The sequence below is a fragment of the Crassostrea angulata genome, chromosome 4 (genome assembly GCF_025612915.1).
Source record: "Crassostrea angulata isolate pt1a10 chromosome 4, ASM2561291v2, whole genome shotgun sequence".
NCBI classification, from domain to species: Eukaryota; Metazoa; Mollusca; class Bivalvia; order Ostreida; family Ostreidae; genus Magallana; species Magallana angulata.
The window spans coordinates 35,834,825-35,853,799 of record NC_069114.1 but is presented as its reverse complement, the minus strand read 5'-3'; the positions used below and the strand labels follow the sequence as shown (position 1 = coordinate 35,853,799).

The window sequence follows — 18,975 nt, the reverse complement described above, 5'->3', positions numbered from 1 at the left end:
GTCTGGGCGTAGCAATTGGAGAGAGCGGACGTTTTCAACCAGCTCCCTCATTTCATTCTTCATGTAACATATAAGTAATACTGACCAGAGTCCAACTATTCTGGGTAAGTTTGTTTTTATCTTAATGAGACGGATAATGCCTTATTTATTCCTAAAATGGCCAGATAACCTCGTTTTATATTTTCCGTGAGTAATTTAGAAGTATTTTGAGTAATGTGTGATAATGAGTATTGGTTATATGAAAACTATTAAGTATAAAGTAAAAGTATGTGTATTGTTGTAATGTAAACATATGTTGTATTAATTTCAGAGTAAGGCGCGTAGTAGTTGCCGTAAAATAAATGTATTTATGTAGTACACAAGTATATGAAAGTGAAGTACGTGTACGAGTCTAGTGATTGTGTAAAGTAAAGTATATATAGTGAAGTAGTAAAGCTATGTACAGCAAAATGTGCAAATATAAGTGTAAATACAGGAAAATGTATTGAGTAAAGTAATGCGCAGTAAAATGCAAGTAAGTGTAAAATAATGTTATCTGTGTATTTATCATTTCATTTATATTTCAGATCCCTTTTGTACCTTTATTTCAAGATTGTGGAACAGTTGGAAATATATTTGTAAATTACAACCTGAATAAAAGCTATGTAAGCATACTAAAAGTTATTATTTTGGAGCCGCAAAGCCACCCGGCGACACACACTTACTCATGTTCGTCATAATTCTCCGATCTTTAGACATTTACTTCAAAATTTCAGAAAACCCCGGAGTTTTATTTTCTTGATCCTTCATTACTATATGAGTCTTGTTTTCGATCAAAACATTTTACTCTATCAGTTTGTTTCGCACCATCATATGATTATCAAATTCCGTTCTATAGATCTTCTAAAGGGTTTCGTCATACATAGGTGTGCGTAAATGAGGCATGGTCTCTCATTTTTCCTCAATATTTACCTTTCGTTTTTATGTTTGAATGCTTTAGGTGGTATTGGACATATGTCGATTTTAAATGTGGATATGTAGATTAAAACACATTATCATTGAAATATTTTCACCGGTTTAGAATTTTCACAAATTGTACAATATTTAACAAAACAATACGTTTTAAAAACTGCTGGAAAGGTAAAAATTTTAAAATCTCCGTCGAGACTCGAACTCATGACTTACAGATTCGGAGTGAACCCTCTAACCCACTGCGCTACGCTTTTAATAGGTGACAATTTTGGGAAAGAACCTATTTATAAAATTACACTTGATATCGTCTATGGTTTCTTTATGAAATGTTTTGACAATTTCATTCACTTTATCAGGATATTTTGGCGTACATAACGAACATTTTGTAAGGTTCGTGATTTTTCATAGTACATATATAGTACTTTTACTTTGATATATTTAACCTCAGTTGTTTCTCCAACATTTACAGTTGTGTACCAAAACAGCTATAAATCATCCGAAAAACCATTAATTTTGTTGGATGCAAAAAAATCTTTCATCAGATCTTTGAACAGTTAAATGTTCAAAGATGTGGTGAAAGATTATTTTGCAATTTTAAAATTTCTCTAGTTAAGCTATTTTCGAGTGGTTTGACAAAATTACTTACTTATGACTGTATTCTAAAGAATTAGGCATTTTCTCACCCATTCATGAACACGAACAAAGATTTTCAAAGATAAATATATTAAACAATACATGTATTTCAGAATAGGTCGTGTAACCTTGACTTTATAAAGAAACACACTATCACAGTCAGATAAACATGCAAAATATACATCAACAGTTTTTGAAGTGTAACAATGACAATGGATATAAATAGACAGACCTAGAGGAAAAAATTCACATAATTCATATTCAATCCAAATCAACTCGGGACACCACCTTCATCTGTGGTAACTGTTATAGTTACGGCTGGCTTGACGTCTTCTTCTTCCTCATCATCCACTGGAATTGCCTCATCAGACTGGGCGATGAGTGCGGAGGAAGGGGACTGGATCAGTGTAATCTTCTTCACTTGTTCCACTTCCAGCTGGGGAGGCTTTTGACCTGTCACCAACTCGTACGTATTGTCTACCCTCATCAGGTCTTCTATCATGCTGTAGTATCGCATATCGAGACCGGCATAACTCTTTAATGCTTCGGTGTTGATTTTCTCTCGTTCTTTAATGGCATCACGGCTGAAAGCTCTTGTGTCAGTGGACCCTTGGCCTCCTGCCATGCTGCTCAGTCGAGTGGATACCCGCATGTCCTCCATAGCTGATTTAGATGGAGTTAGTGTGGACCGTCCAGGTATTTCCTCCACCTGAAGTTCTGATGCAAACTTGACCACACTGGTTGGTCTCTCTGTGTCCGGGGTCTTTCCATCTGTGACCGAGGAGTATTCCCGCTCACTGCTGTCCCAATCATCAGTGGTGCCTCTGGACTTATCCGACCCCTTAGGAGTGCCCTGCTCTTTTGGAGTGTCAGACTCACGTTCTTGGTCAGACGTGGGCCTAGCATCAGGGGTGGCGGCCTCACTTTGGGTGTCTTCTCTGGACAGGATCTGATGGAGTTCCTCTTCCGCCGTGGGGGTGAACACATCCCGACTGGGAGCAGGAGAGACAGCTCTCTGGTGAGGGGTATGGACTCTCTCCACCACCGCCATTTTCTTCTGGTGGGTGTCTGAATGATCGCTGGCTTGGCTCATTGACCTAATTCTCTCCATCATTGGAGGCAATTCCTCTTCACTTTCCTAAAAATTGCAATGATTATTAAATTGTATCAGCAATGAAAAGATTTGGAAAAATTACAATAGATCTGATCCGAAGTAGAAGACCTATGATCTTTAAAACAAGACAATGGTGAGAAAATTAAGATACGTTTATTTTGTGGTTAAAATTTTAAAGTTTTCAAAGTTAAACTTTCTATACATGTATTTTAATATTTAAGCAATAATTAAATCAAAGGCACCCATCTGTTGTATAGCATTTTTTTTAAACAATATATTCAAAAAGTTCCAATAGATTCGAACATTTACCAGTTTTATTTTTTGATAGCTAATATGAGATATACATTTGTACTATGATCTACACTCACTTCTGATGTACAATATACACATGTACATGAAAATACATTCATATTACTTGGATCTGTAATGAGGAATTTATGTAATCAAGACTTCAGCTGAAAGTGGCTCCTTGGTTATCACAAAATGTTTGCCTCGATTTTCTCTTAGCCATGCCCTGTAAAGCTCCTACCTTGCTTCTCCTAGACATCCTGCTATATGACAGACTAGAAAAGCTGAATGAGAAATGACAGCGGCTCTCCTTGGATTCCATTGATTTCAGTTTGATGACAGAGTAAGGATTTCTATGCTGTTAGCAAACAAAGCAGTGCCAGCAAAGCAGTGAGTGAGGGTTAGTGCTATCAACTTTTGCAAAGTACTGTATATCTAGGGATTTTAATTTTTTTTGTGATCAGTTTTTTTTTTCTGTGACCATTTCCATATTGCAACAAAATGATAATGCAAACAAGGCAACAGTCATTTTGTTAAGAAGAATTTTTTTAAAAATGTACAGAAACACAATAAAGATCATTAATTGCAAAATTTTGCAGCACAAGAAAATAAAATAAGCCCTGGATATACCATTAATTAAGATCATTGAAACACTATGAAAAATGAATATATGGTCGCAAAAATTTAAGATTCTTTTGTGAAATCTTTATTGTTTTTTTGGTCTTGGTTTCACGATCTATTTGGAGATGCTGTATTTCCATATTTTTTCTAACACTATATTCTGTCCAAGGTTCCCTTTTACAACACATTTACTTTCCTATAATACATTCATGTAAAAAGAGATAGTAGCAAGTTAATTTTTATTATCATCATCAAATCCAGTTAAAAAGAGGAGAAATGTCCAAGAAGGAATTAGTCTTGAAATCTGAATTTCAGCAGTTTTCTCTCATTTTTAATTATATCATGGAAAGAGCACAGAAAAGGAGACCTAGGACAGTGAATTATATTGTTTTCCAATACATCACAATCTGGCAAGGTAAAATATTTCAAATTGCAGCCATATATCCGCATTTAAGGTAGCCTACTTAGTACTAGTTCCAGACTAATACTTTTTAAGACACAATGTCACAAGATGGATCATGAGGTCAAATTCGTCTGGGGCTATCGTTCACAATTTACTGAATTGAATGTTTTAATATCATTCTTTTTTATCAAAAATTGCATATTTTTTTCATCAATATGACTTATATACTTCTTATACATCATGCTATTTTTCATTAATCAAGTAATTTTCTGCTGATGTGAGAAAGTAGTTTAAGGTGTACTGATCACGCCACCTTAAATCAAATGTATATATATGTAACAGCTAACATATCTATAAACTACATTGTAAAAAAGGAAGGTTAATTTGTACTGATAATTATCATACAGGAAGAAAGCTAATTCAGATCAAAATACACACTCTTCTACCCTACAAGAAACAACACACAGCATAGCAGGAAATTGGAGGGGACATATATGTACAGTGATGAAGAATCCCCCTACCTTAAGTTCTTTCTCGTTCTCATAAATCATCCTGCTCAAGTTCTCGTGCTTCTGCTCGTCGGCCTCGTTGATCGTGATCTGTGTTGCTATGTTGCCCTTGGTGCAGAGCTTTCTGACTTCATTCTTGATCTGTGCCACCATATCCATATCCTCTGTAGCACTGATCCCAAACATCTCCAGGGTACTGGCAATCTCACTGTCAACAATTACACAGGCCACATGTACAGTTATATATAGGGGTACATGTATTTTGCAAACAAAACATATAAATTTGAGTTCAAATATTTAAAATAAACTGACTTATGATTAAAGTCTCTTCTCAATTAGTAGTTAGTAAAGGGAGACCAAAAAAAAACTTTCTCCTATCAATCATTTAGTTTACTATTGTATTGTTTTAAATATAATTTGACTTATGATTAAGGTCTCTTCTCAATTAGTAGTTAGTAAAGGGAGACAAAATAAACTTTCTCCTATCAATCATTTAGTTTACTATTGTATTGGAAACTGCTCAGCACAGCTAGCTGTTTTCTATATATCAGTCCTATGACTTATGAGCTTTACAATTCGTTTCTACCAACAATACATAATATTTAATCAAACATTAGTGCTTGTGTATTCAAGGACTGGCGGATAAATGGTGGGATAGAAAATCCTACATGTACATATGACATTCCTCTCCTCTCTTAAAACAATGCAGGATACTGAAGTACATGTACAGTACCGATCAGACCCAACCTAACAGAAAGTAAACCCCAACTAAACCCTGGGTTTACTTTCTGGGTTTACTAGAGTGGAGCCAGAGTAAACCCAGAGTAAACCCCAAGTAAACCCAGAGAGGACACAGAAAGTAAACCACGATCAGAAGTATACCCTGAATGCAGACGCTACATGTGTATTCGGAATATATAAGGGACAGGAATTACAGGCAGTAGGTTGATAAGATAAAATACAGGTCTGCTTCACACTTCAATGTGTATAATTGACTCCAAAAGCAATTCTTGAGTAAACCCAAAGTAAACCCTGAGTGGACCCAAATTTTCAAAAAGTAAACCCAAAGTAAACTCAGAAAGTAAACCCGGGGTTTAGTTGGGGTGTACTCTGGTGTTAGGTTGGGTCTGAATGGTACTGTAGTTGTCAACTCAGAGACTGACAGAGTAAATACTAATGTAATGGACCAACAGAAAAACACTCACTCTCTGACCACACTTTTGGACTCCACCAGGAACCTTTCTTGTAGAACCTCTGCCACTTCCTCTGTCTTCAGCTTCAGCATCATCAGGGTGTGGCAGGCCTCCGCCCTCACCCCCTCGTTCTCCTCGTACCTGACCGCCCACAGCAGGGTCTCGGTGATCTCCTCGTTGACCACCCCTGTCCTACCCATAGCTATCATAAAAAAACAATTTTCATTTGTACATATCGTTAACATAATCAGTCATGATGTCTTATAGGTTTAAAACTCCTATAGAAACTTATCAATGGTGCCTGACGTTAATTACAATACAGTCCTGAAATTATCCTAAAATAAAAGAATTATTTTTATCATCAGGTGCCTGCAAAACTTGTCAATAATTCTGTGTCATTGAATTACAGCTTATCTGGTCCTATGATAAATTCTAAGTTACGTCTGATTTTTTTTTCATTCAAAGAATGTACTGGTACCTTGAATGGCTAAGGCCTTGACTTTCCAGATTGGATCATATGTAGCCAGGTGGATCAGTTTGTTAATGACTTGTTCATCTTTGATCTCCAAGTTTCCACATGTTATACAAACTTCAGACCTTACAGAAATGTATTCATCCTCAAAACATTTCAAGAATACTGGGAGAAGTTTTGCAGTCATAATACCTACAAAAAAATGAATCGATCAATTTATAAAAAGTATTACCTACTTATCAACAAATCTGAACCATGCTTCTATACACTCATGTGTCATATGAAACAACTACAGTTGAACTTCAATATCTGAAATATCAATATCTTCCATATGTTGGATATGTCAGAGGTGAGTTGTAAGTCATAATTTATAAACTTTAATCTCTTTATATCAAACCCTCAGATATCTTGAAGTTTTTTGTTAGTCCCATGTATCAAGTTCAAGCAGATAAGGTTTTACTTGTACATGTATACAAGAGACACTTCATCCAACTGTCATATTTTAATGTCAGTCTCTAACATGTATTATAATACAATTAAAAAATCATTTTACCGAGTTGTCCTATTTTACTGATGGCTTCCAGTCTGGTCGCCTCGTTGCCCTTGACAATCCTCTCTCTGAGGTCATCGTGGACCTCGCGGCCGTGACTAGTTTTACCCAGACACTGGGCGGCGCTCTTCCTAACGTCCTCGTGCCAATCATTCCACATCAGATCCATCAGCTTGTTTGTAACATCCTATGGATCAGGAAATCAATTTGTTAACCACAGGGTTTGTAGTATATTTGATACTCATACACAGTATATGGGAAGTTTTTTCTTCTTCATGGATTAGATCCATAGCTCAAAATAATTTTTTCTTTTTAAAATGCGTGATACTCAATTTGTATGCACACATCGCTGCAGTTATGAGACTATTTCTTTCAAAAGATAATGATTCAATGCTTAAATTAATAAACAAAATATAAATTTGCATATTGTATGTATTGCACATTCTTGAAGGGGACAATATTTAGAAAACATAACACTGAAATTAATTGTACATTTTTTTTCAGCTTTTTTTGGTGTTGTGAAAGCCTTTAAGAAACGGCATTCAAGCTGCATTATAGGAAATGAATAAGTATACTTGCCTTGTTGATAGTACCATGCAGGGTGGGCAGTATTTTACAAGCAATGACTTTATGTCTCCAGCTACTGCTGTTTAACTGTTCAGCCACCATACAATGGACCAACGGCTGAAAAATAAACAAATACAGTACAAATAAATTTTGCTATTTATGAATTTTAAGTTTCTTTCTTGTATCATATAACTTGATTAATATATAGAGTGTATGTACTAACAGAAAAGATGCTCAGTTTCCCCAGGAGATAGATGGCCTTTTCATGCTTTATAGTGTCCTCAGTCTCCAGGAGCTGTTGGACAATCTCTCCCACCACCAGCGAGTTACATAGCCCATCATGGGCAAGACACTGGGCTGCTGCCCATCTGTCAACACTACTCTCACTTTTTAAGGCTTGCTGCAAACACTGTCTGGCCTATTGAGAAATTGATAATAAAAAAATCAAGTTCAGAGAGATTTCAATAATTTCAGCTAAAATGCAACTCATATTTTGTTAAATAGCACTTGTGTATGAAAATGTCTACCTTTTCACATGGCCTATTTAATGAAAACAAAGTTATGGCTGCAGCTAATTTGACTCGGTCCACTTTGTCATCTAGGAGACATTCTAAGGCAACAAACAGTTTCTCAGGCAGCTCTTGAAGTGGGGCCAGTGAGGGTATTTCCCCATACATTGTGATCTCCTGTGTAGGCGGGTGGTACTCTGCTACCTTGGCGATGGTTGCTATAGCCTTTAACCTGACATGGCTCTGAATGTCGGCCATGTCCTTGATGAGGTCATCAGGTTTACTGTCCTCAAACTGACCACTAAGATGCCACTTCTGTCTCCATTCATCAACTACATAATTGCAGAAGAAAGATCAAGTCTATAATTACAATTAATAGCTCACTTCACTCCTGTTTTCGTTAAATAATTACAGATCTACTTAAATGTGTAGAAAATAATATAAGGAGTCTTAAAATATTAATAATAGCTATATTGTTTATCAAAGTTTTTTTGTTATGACTTTTTTTGCTTTTTTCACATTCATTTACTCTAATTTTGTAAAATGTACAACATGAGCCAAAAAAAAAGTGGGACATACATGTAAAATATTTATACCCTCCGCTCTTAAAGTTTTACAATGAATTTGAATTTGCCTGGTTAATTGTCAGTATTATTTAGAATTATGTATGTGTCTGTTGAGATGTGATTTAATATATTATACAGGTTACTTACTGACTTGGAGTAGAGCAGCATTCTGTTTGGTCAGTCTTCGAGTTGTGGGATCAGGGGATCTATGATATTCCGGATCAAATCCGGGAGGAATCATATTAAACTCGTCCGAGTCCTTTGCAAAGACAACAAAATAGTGAAAATAATAAATTATACATTGAAATACTAGTTTTTATTGAATTATCAATTCTTAATAGGTTGATTAAGCCCCACAATTTTACCAATGTTCCACACCTAACTCTCAGCTTCAATATATGAGTTTTATCTCAGACTTACATATGCTCTTGTGGATCTATGTTGAAAACTCAGTTGAGCTGTTTCAAAATGTTGATGACAATAGAGCCAGATTTTTTTTTAAAATGAAATTATTGTGGAATCCTTAACCAATGTAAAGATATATAGTGGTAGATTATTGTGAAAAAGTTGTTAAATCCTTACATCTGTAGGCTGAGGAAGCTCCTTCCATCGCCGCAATCCTTTCTCCACCTTCCTAATGCGTGGTGTCTCCTTCATCTCATGTGGAGGTGTGACTTCCTGTTCACTGTACCAGCTCTCTGGGTTTTGCGGATACTGGGGCTGCAGCTTTTTCTGATACTTGTTGTCAGAACTCAGCACAATCTTATCTGAGTCTGGTAAATGAACCTGTTCTGCTCCTATAAGTAAAAGTTTGAGGGATTTTATTTCATGATCAATGTTATCTCTTCATAGCATTTAATTGACTGAAATAGTGTTAAAATATCAATGCAAGCATTTTACATTGAATGCTCATACAGGTATGTAGTTATATATATATAGTATTTATTATATGAATATACATTTGGAAATTTAATTTTAGTCACTTGTTTTCTACACTTCAGTTTAACAAGAAATGTTAGTTACCATGCATTTTAAAACTGACCAGCTTTCTTACCTGTCAGTACTTCCTGCTGGAACTGATTTTTCGTATCATAGAACTTGTCCCCCACAGCAGGATTGATAAAATCTCGAATGGTAGGTGGAGCAGGGGGCTCATAGGTGCGGTCAATGGTGATATCAGCAGTGGCATTGATTGCACCTGCATCCGTCAAATTTTTACATATTAAAAGCTAAATATAACATACTCGCAAAATTAAAGAAAGAAATTTGAGATGTATTGCATGCTGACTATAGAATTACAGTTGTGAAATGGAAATGACAGATGATGTTTAGAAATGATTTATGGGTGTCAATATAATTTTTCTTTTAAACTCTTAAGAGCATATTGAATTTGCATATGAATCTCACTTGAAAATGCATAGAATTTTGTATAAATTGGAATATTTCTTTAGGCTGACAAAAGTTTGGATTTTATTTAACACCAGCACCATTAATTTTTTAATTAAAGTTCAAGTATATCATTTTGATTACTTCACAAATAAGGTAACACCCAGATTGTTTAAAATTTTATACTCTATTATTGATTTAGTGATCAGTTTAAGCCTATTTCTAGATCTCAAAAAAGCCTTCCACAACCAATTAGATTTAGACTTCTCTAATATGAGCATGAAATTCAGTTCAAAGAATAGATTATTTTTTTATAGTTGATAAAACAATATATACATGTATACTAATATTGTCAATAACAGTTTAAAGTTTCAATGCCTCATAACTTAATCAAAATAAAATAATAACAAAACTTATAATTCATATAATTATACATGCATCTAAATTATTGAAGAAAAAAAAATTCATCTATTGTGAAACAAAATAAAGAAACTAAGATCACAGGTGCCTGACATCAATAATATTTCTGTTTATAATAATGTAATTCCCTGTACTTTAATACATTATAGTACAGGAAATTATATCATTATAAAAAGGAATATATTTAACACCAGGCGCTCGCACCTGTAACTCTATGTCTTCCAGATTAGCCCACCTTAAAAAACTGTTCGTTTACCCTCCCTCGACCATCTGATGGAAAAAAGTTCTTGATGTATATTTTCAAAATGTTTTGAGCATCTATATATATTATTTTAGTTACATAAAGATGTTTCTTTTGCAACTATGACTAAAAATTACCCAGGGATTTTAAGTTTATAATCACTGAATAGGGAGAGAGAGCAAACAAACAATTATTTAGAGGTGGCCTCAATAGAATTTACATTGAACAGTCAGGAATTGGTAGGAGATGTACCATATAAAGCCCCTGAATTTTATAGGATTAGTTACCAGTGCACTGAATAAAAATTAATTTGGTACAAACCTGCACTCTGCGTCACTAAGGGTCAGCCATGGTGAATGAAACAAACAGGTGCAAATGAGTAACAAACAGACAAACAGTCAGGTTATATACAGACAGGGACACGACGAACACATGAAACAAAGCAAATCAACATATCAAGGTGAACAGTGAGAAAATATACTGATACATGTATCTAGGAAAAAATCTTTTTCACATCTATAAATAGGATTAATTTTAAATCTTTTTTTGATCTAATTCATTGGAAATTATGTTATATTTGCATGGAGAAAAGAAATATTAAAAAAAATTAATGGGGATAAAATCAAAATATTTTTTTCGGTGTGCAGGTAAAACTCTTTGTTAGGGGAGATAACTGATATAATTGATTAGTTTATTTCTAGAGAAAAATTGCTACCTTCTTCTTCCTTTTCTGCATGTTTGATGGCCCGTCTCAATCCCACAGGTTTTCTGTAAAACGGTGCCTTTGAGTCATCTGAGTAAGGGTCATGAGCATGAGGTTCAGTTATATCCTCTGCGAGATCCATCTCATACACTCGAGCAAGAATCCTGCACAATATATTGTAATCAACAGTATTAACTAAAATATCTGTCTTTTTCTCTCCTAAAATGTTCTAATGATTTTGATGGGAGAAATCATCTTCTACATTGAATTGATTTTAAATTCAGTAATTTTTTTTATGGTATACAGTAAATGTCAATTATTTTCTCTACTTAAATGTTTTAAGAATATTGATGTGAATAATCAATCTCGAATTGGATTCCCAAATGTTACTTCACATACGTAGATTCAGGTTTCTTCCACTTTTTCTGTGGCTTTTTCTCGTCCTTCTCTTTCTTGTCAACTGTTTCTTCTTTCTTCAGCTCTCCTAGCGACTCCAGCAAGAGATCGGAGGAGTCCTGTCTCCCATACCAAGCTTCCACCAATTTCTTCAGACGATCCCTTTCTTCTCCTTCAGGCATCTTTTCCAGAACGACCCATTTTGCCATGTGAGAACTAACCCTGGACAGAGTATATGCATCCCAGTCATAGGTTTCCTTACAAAATCTTTCCCAAGCCTGCTGAGTTTCTCTCTCAGTGTCAATACTACTCTGGTTTGATGCTGTTTTTCTTGGCGATCTCTTCTTGACTCCTTTGGTACTTTTTACATGTTTCTTCTCCTTTTGCACTACTTGCTGGACATCTTCTGTCTTGGTGATGTCTGATGATGCTCCACTGACTTCTGTCATAAAGAAACTGTCCACTGAGGAGACATCTGTATCTGTGTCTTGGGTTACCACAGCTTTGTGCATTTCTCTAGCTCTTTCCATGATTTTTCTTTTGAGAGGTTTGAGTTGAGGTTTGTATGACTTTGTTAAGTGGCATGGCATATGCCTTTGATCCATGCCTCTGGCATCGTGCCGACCAGGAGGAATTTTGGCATGAGGTGGAGGTGACACAATATCATCTGTTGAGAGAATGGATTTTTTGTTCATGCATAAGAATATCAATAACAAAATTCCATAATAAGTATTTCTTATATTCATTACATGTACATGTATTAACTTTCGATGTGCTTCTATATGTTGAGTTATTAAATTTAAGAACTTCATTTTTTATGATTAATATTAAGAAATCAAACATTTAATTCATAATCATCTTTGCTAGCCAAGGGCCTGGTTCATATCCCTTTTATATCTTTCAAGCAAAGATTAGGGGAATACAAATCGGACGCTTGGGCAGCGAGGATGATCTACAATAAGCTGATGCTCACAGCTAAATATGATACAAAGTATATATCTGACCATAATAACTTTATACCTGACATTCTTAAAAATGAATAAATGAAATACTTACATGGATCAAGAGCTTGGAACAAATATTTCCTGTCATAAGGAACCATATGAAAGCATCTATCATGCACAACATCTTCACTGAAAGATAAGTCTGCACTGATCCTCTTGAGATAACTCCTCTGTACGGGTTCTGGTGCTTGAAAAGATTTAAAGATCACTGAAGAGGGTGCAGGTTTGTGTGAAAGTTTTAATTCAAAGTTTGTTTCCTCAGATCCAAGTTGTGGAATTTTGACTTTGGCAGCACATGGAAATAATGCTGGTGTTTTCACTCTGTCCGATTTTTCTCTAAATAGAGCCATTGTGCTGCTGATTCTCTTAAATAAAACGAAACACATGAATGCTATATAAAAATAAATGAATAAATAGATATTTTGCGATAGTTCATTGCATGTATTTGAATTATAAATTAACTTATAAAATATGCTAAAATGTGTATTGAGTAATTTATCTGAGAATAATGCATCATAACCCAAACATAACAAATAATTGATAATACAATTTGATTTGTACATTTTTTTCCCATAAAATTCATTTTAAAATTTCTTAGAAAGGTAGAAATTTATTTTCTTTAAATATTTTTATTATTTTGAAAACAATGTGTTAGACAGAGAACTATAATACAGTATCCTATCTCTATATTTAAGTATGTTGTTGGTTCACTTCCCATGCATTATATGTAGTAGCAAAACCAGACTGATTTCTTTTAATTAAAAAAACCAGTCCAGAACAATTTTCACACAAATAAGGATGAAATGAATAAATGAGTTTAAGGTATTCGATGTATAACGACCACATTTTGTACCTAAGAAATGAATGGTCCAGTATTCCTAATCATGGTATTCTTTTTGAAGGTGTTATCAAATGAAAATACTCCACCAAAGGAATTTTCAAAATATTAATTATGGTCCAACTAATTACACCTTGAATTTTGTATTGTAGTCTATGGGCAACGTATGTTTTAATGCGATATTGTAAAAAGAAACTTAAAGTTTGTAAAACTCTCTTGGTTAATACATGCATAAACTTTCTCTTAATCAAAATATGAATTAAAATGAATCATTTACCGCAGGTATTCTGACGAAATTAAAATTTTCTTTTTTTCAACAAGGGGAGAAAACTCTTAAAAAAATTTAAGGTGCAAAATGACCGGCTTCTTATATGTTGTCAGTCTTGTGAATTTGGTTCATTTCACTTTCATTGTTTTTTAGAAGTACATATTTAACTGGTTTAAAACGATTCAAAATTGTTCAATATCCCTTCTTTATACATTGAATACCTTAAGTAAGGTTTAAAATGGTTTCCGTTTATTTGCTTTGATTATCCAATAAATTTACATGCATAAAAACAAGTACTCCTGAATGAATGTCGTTTTCATTTAAAATGGTAATTAAATAACTGTGTACATTACATGTATCGTACGTTTGAATAATACATACAATCACCTATTGACACTGAAGGAAATTCGAACTAATTTCTATTGTTAGCGTTTTGCAGTTCGGCGGATAGTCGACTTGATTCATTAACCTTTTTACATGTTTGATCATTTTTCGCCATCATTCTCAACGCAACTGGCTTAAATCATATCCCATCAAAGGATTTTATCTTAACTTCACATTTTTTTTCACTTCGGAAAGGCAAGATTGTTTTGGAGTATCCAAGAGAATAGTCAACGTTGATCAGATGTTTGAATCAAAATGACTTCCGAACCCGATATTTTTTAACTAACGCGTCAAGTGTGTATTCTTTTCATCTCAGAGATATACATGTAAACACAAACAAGAAACTCCAACAATCTTAATTTTATAAAAAGATTTTCACTTTCAATTATGACTTTTTCAACAATTTTTTTTAACTATTTCGCAGTAAATATTTTCTTTTGAGAAGTGTACATAGGCTACAGTATGCCTGTCCACTTCTCAAAAGAGAGCACGCAGTAAATACATCAGTGAAATTGTAAATAATTTCATTATTGTCTATAATGCCAGGGGACATTCAGACATTTAGATAGGATAATTAATAAATGCTGAAAATTATTAAACATTCTAGGATCCATGCAGGAATTTTTTCTTTTTTAAACAAAATCATTAATGGGGTGGAGGCAGGGGACATACCCTCTACTTGAAAAATTCGGACACTGAGAGAATTTAACATGTAAAATTAAATTTTGCTATATTTCAGGCACGTAGCATCGTTTTAGAAAGTGACAAGCGAAAGAAAAAAAGGAAAAATTGCAACTTCTCAAAATCAAGAACATCCTAATCCCTAGGGGAGGGGGTGATGGCGTACCGTACCCATAACTTCACTTGTAGTGTTAATTTTCTTCCTCTCACTTCAATATTTTACATGCTCGTAAAATGTGAGGAGATGGTTAATATTCCCTTTTCTTTTTAAAAAAAAAAGTTTGCTGTGCGAAAAAGTGCCCCCCCCCCCCCCGCCGCCGACTACGTGCCTGTATTTTGTCATTTTGTCGTGAAGGAGAAGGACACTATGTAACTTGCGATCGATGGTCGATTTGGGAGAGGGGGTCTGGGGTCTTCATGATACAAATACTTTGCAGTTTTACCAAATGCAGTACTGTATGATGAGGGCCACTATCGGCCATATTACATGTAGTACTGTGAAACATTGTGTACAGTAATATATACATTTGGAGGAATATTTGCAAGATAAATGACGACAATATTTTATACATATCTAATTATAGATCTATTTCGCGTTCACTCATTATTTTAGATTTATCATCTAAATGATATAAATAATTAGCAACATGTAGAAGGAACAAAACCAATGCTAGTATGCAAAAATTATTTTGCAGCCGATGGAGGTTCATCAGAGCGGTGTATTTTAACAAATAAATCATAATGTACGATACGAACCAAAGATCTTTGGTACCAGATTGACAGAAGATTCACTCTCTCGCATCTATTTGACTCAGAGACAATAATGGGCAATAAATGTCGAGGGTCATCTCGCCGCTTTGTGTAGAACAAAAACAGAGTGTGAGAGGAACACAGGAGATGAGACCCTCCCCTAGCCCCCCAGAACTCTCCCGCGGGGAGTGGTGATGGAAAGTTCTCATTCATCTTTTCAGCCACCACCTGTAGATCAAGGGGATACAGTTTCGGGGGATTGCGCAGCACGAAGGCGAGCGGAAACCCCTTGATTGGGGTCAAATGTTCCCTCGATAACCAATGCCTCAGTCTGCGATTCACCGGCGCTTATTGTGCGATTTATTGTTTCTGTCATTTTTGTAAGGTTGTTTAATGAAAATTCAAAAGTATGTGATGATAAGGTCTAAAACGCAGGTCCTGGGAAAAACCATAGAGGATATATCATTTTTATCGTCTACGTTTTTTTTTTTTTATTTTCGTTAACGTATTTTACAGTGTTTTTAACAAAGGTTTAAAAAAAATCTATGTATCCTATGAATTAAAAATCGCTGTACTGTAAAGTTCAAGTTACATTTATCAAATTGGATTAATGTGCATGTTTTCTTCTTATTTTAGTCAAATTAAACCTGCAATAAAAAAACAAAGCCATCTGATACAATTTGATGTACAGCAAATACATGAACTTCACACAAGCATAAATTGGAAGGTTATTCTGTATATTTAGACAGGTTCTTCTTATTCTCACGCAACGAACTCAGTAATTCCCAGGGGACTTATAATCAAGAGATCTAATGTTTATTTAAATAAGAAGAGGAGTAAAACCAATTAACAAAGTAAACAAATTAATGGATATCGTTGGAGGTGCGCTCACGCGCTCTCGTTATATTGTTCTGCAAACACATCGGGCGAATTCGGTATCACAACATTAAATTAATACCCTTTTATCTTAAAAAAATTAAAAATGAAGTAAAATTATTCATTACAAAATTATTAATGCACATGTAAAAACTTTGCATTAAATATGGGAATAGTCTGAACTCTGAACCATAACCACATAAATAAAAATGTACATATTCCCCATGAAAGGGATACTTTCCATAATCTTTGGGGTTTTTTCCCAAAACATATAGGATAAATATTCTATAAGAAAAATAATAAACGAAAATTTAAATAATACGGAACAACGAAACTTCTTCATATTTGTCGGAACCTACCTCTAGTTACTGATCATAACTTCATCTAACTATCATGGATTGTGATATATCTTTTGCTTTTACAAATATTTCATTTTTCAGATATATTGAATATATTTTATTGTAAAAAAAAAAACCATACAAAAGTATAAGAAACAATTTCTTTAAGAGTTCTTCTCCTTAGACTGGAAATAAAAGTAATTAAGTGAGTTCATTTTATTTCTTTATACGTGAAAAATCCGTTTATCATATTCTTTTTTATGAATTAGTAAAAAAAATCCCATGATTTTAATTTTTTTTAAATTAAAGTCCTTGGTGTGCTTCAGACTCTCTCTCTCTCTCTCTCTCTCTCTCTCTCTCTCATATTTTGATAAGCTAATAGGTTTGTTACAGCTCGGCCGTTCGCGCTAATTGAGCATAAATAGTTTCGTCACCTCCTCGCAACGCAATTGACCAATCAATTCACACCGTCTCCTCAAAAATTGAGAAACTATTCACGCTTTCTAATTAGCCATCCGTGAAATAATACTGACAGTTTGAGTAGAGCTCCGCCCCTATCCGAGATTTAAACGTTACAGATCAGTGAGACAGGGACACTCGAAATGCACGATGGCTCAGTACAGAACACAACTGTGTCCCCAGGACTCCTACGAACCATTCCAAGATTATCTGGGTTTCAGTGACATAGCATGGAACAAGGATCTGGTCTCTAATCTCACACACCTCATGACTTGTTCGCCATCGTTCCATGACGACAACAGCAGTGATGGCGAATTTTTTGGTTCCAACTTTTCGACTAGCCCGTGTGTCGGTCCGTGCAGTGACGGGTTTTTTGCACCCTATGACCCCCTGGACGTTATTCGGAGGGACTCTCTGGAGGACTTCAGACATAACGGACGGGACGTCGAACTGGACGAACTCGATAGCTACCAGGTAGAACTTCGGAGACACTCGTCCATTTCCGTTCAGTCAGAATCCAACCCGGTGGTTCTCGAAGTGTTGGCATTCAAAGAACGGAAACGAGCTGCCAAAAAAGCCAAGCAAAAGAAATTGTGCGTTTTCTGTAAAAACAACGGAGAAACTGTTGCCATCTACTCAAGCCATGTGTTGAAGGATGAAGAAGGGCGGGTCTGCTGCCCTATCCTCCGTAAGTACACGTGCCCTCTCTGTGGGGTCTCTGGGGACAACGCCCACACGATCCGCTATTGTCCGAAAAATGATGGTGAACTTTCCGCACCCAGCCTCACGAACCTCCATACAAGACGCTTGACAAATGGAAAACGGCGCCGAGGGAGCGACAGTGAAAGCAGCAACTGAAAAAAAACCCCACCAAAAGCAGCCGCGCAACATCGCAATCTCGCAACTATATCTCGATATTAAAGACCTTTTGCTCTATTCCTTAAAGTCGTATACTGTGGACTGTGATTTCTGACTCTGACCAAATTTTTATAGAGATCCTTGATGACCATACAATGTTTTAATTAGTTGTGACTTTTATTCAACAAAAGTTGTATCTTAGATTTTGATAAGATTTTTTATGTTAATTTTGATTTTAATCTTTACGTATCCCAGTTATTGAGATGGTGCTGAAAAAAAATTGTACAGTAAATGAAGTTATGATTTTAGATGAATATATTTATAATAATCAATTTTTAATTAATGATTTACTTAATTGTAGTCATTCGCTGATTTTGTACAGATTAGTTTTAGAATTTATTAACATTTGTTTAGTGCTTTAACCCCACAGATGTTTCCATGTAAATAAATTGTTATCACAGTTTCTTCAACTTCCGTTTTTATTATGTATTAAACTTATATAAAATTTATGTACAGTGGTACAGGCAAGAGAAAGATCACGTTAAAATGGGTCAACTTACTTAGTGTATAGGAGAGAGAGAGAGAGAGAGAGAGAGAGAGAGAGAGAGAGAGAGAGAGAGAGAGAGAGAGAGGAGAGAGAGAGAGAGATGGGGAGAGAGAAGAGAGAATTTAACAAATGGATGAGCGAATTCACTCAGCTGTGTGTTTTAGAATTTGATTATTTTGGAACAAAATTGAGTTGATGATAATCATAAAAAAATCTACAAATTAATTTTAGTAGGGATATCAAAGATGATTGTTGTTTTGTACTTTTTTGTTCAAGTTGATCGTTCAGATTTGCCCATTGCCTACTTTATATGCTGAAACACATGACATGCGCTTATCTAGAGGGGAGTTCATGCCCGGATCTAGCCAATAGAAAAATTTAATGGGGAGAGGGGTTTCAAGGCCTATTTTCAGTAATTTTATCACAGGCGCTTGTTTCATACAGGGGTCT

At 35.0% G+C, this 18,975-nt stretch overlaps 2 protein-coding genes across 4 annotated transcripts; one reads left to right on the top strand and one right to left on the bottom strand.

The window, feature by feature from the left end:
* Positions 1-1,657: 1,657 nt before the first annotated feature.
* LOC128181234 (HEAT repeat-containing protein 4-like) lies at positions 1,658-14,246 on the bottom strand. Of its 3 annotated transcripts, none has more exons than XM_052849546.1 (16): positions 14,014-14,246; positions 12,579-12,889; positions 11,526-12,189; positions 11,139-11,290; positions 10,745-10,759; positions 9,431-9,574; positions 8,959-9,173; positions 8,524-8,635; positions 7,829-8,142; positions 7,525-7,719; positions 7,314-7,418; positions 6,738-6,921; positions 6,191-6,376; positions 5,725-5,914; positions 4,532-4,727; positions 1,658-2,722 (listed from the first exon to the last, which is right to left on the bottom strand). In XM_052849546.1, exons 2-16 carry the CDS (start codon positions 12,874-12,876, stop codon positions 1,856-1,858), a joined length of 3,837 nt encoding a protein of 1,278 aa, XP_052705506.1. In that variant the 5' UTR covers positions 12,877-12,889; positions 14,014-14,246; the 3' UTR covers positions 1,658-1,855. The 3 variants fall into 3 exon arrangements, with proteins under 3 accessions (XP_052705506.1, XP_052705507.1, XP_052705508.1); XM_052849547.1 differs by having other exon boundaries at positions 14,020-14,246; XM_052849548.1 differs by lacking the exon at positions 10,745-10,759 and having other exon boundaries at positions 12,579-12,891.
* Positions 14,247-17,096: 2,850 nt separating this feature from the next.
* Positions 17,097-18,441, top strand: LOC128181311 (uncharacterized). The gene has a single exon (XM_052849669.1). The coding sequence runs from the start codon at positions 17,271-17,273 to the stop codon at positions 17,976-17,978; it is 708 nt and encodes a 235-aa protein (XP_052705629.1). The 5' UTR covers positions 17,097-17,270; the 3' UTR covers positions 17,979-18,441.
* The last annotated feature ends 534 nt before the right edge of the window (positions 18,442-18,975 follow it).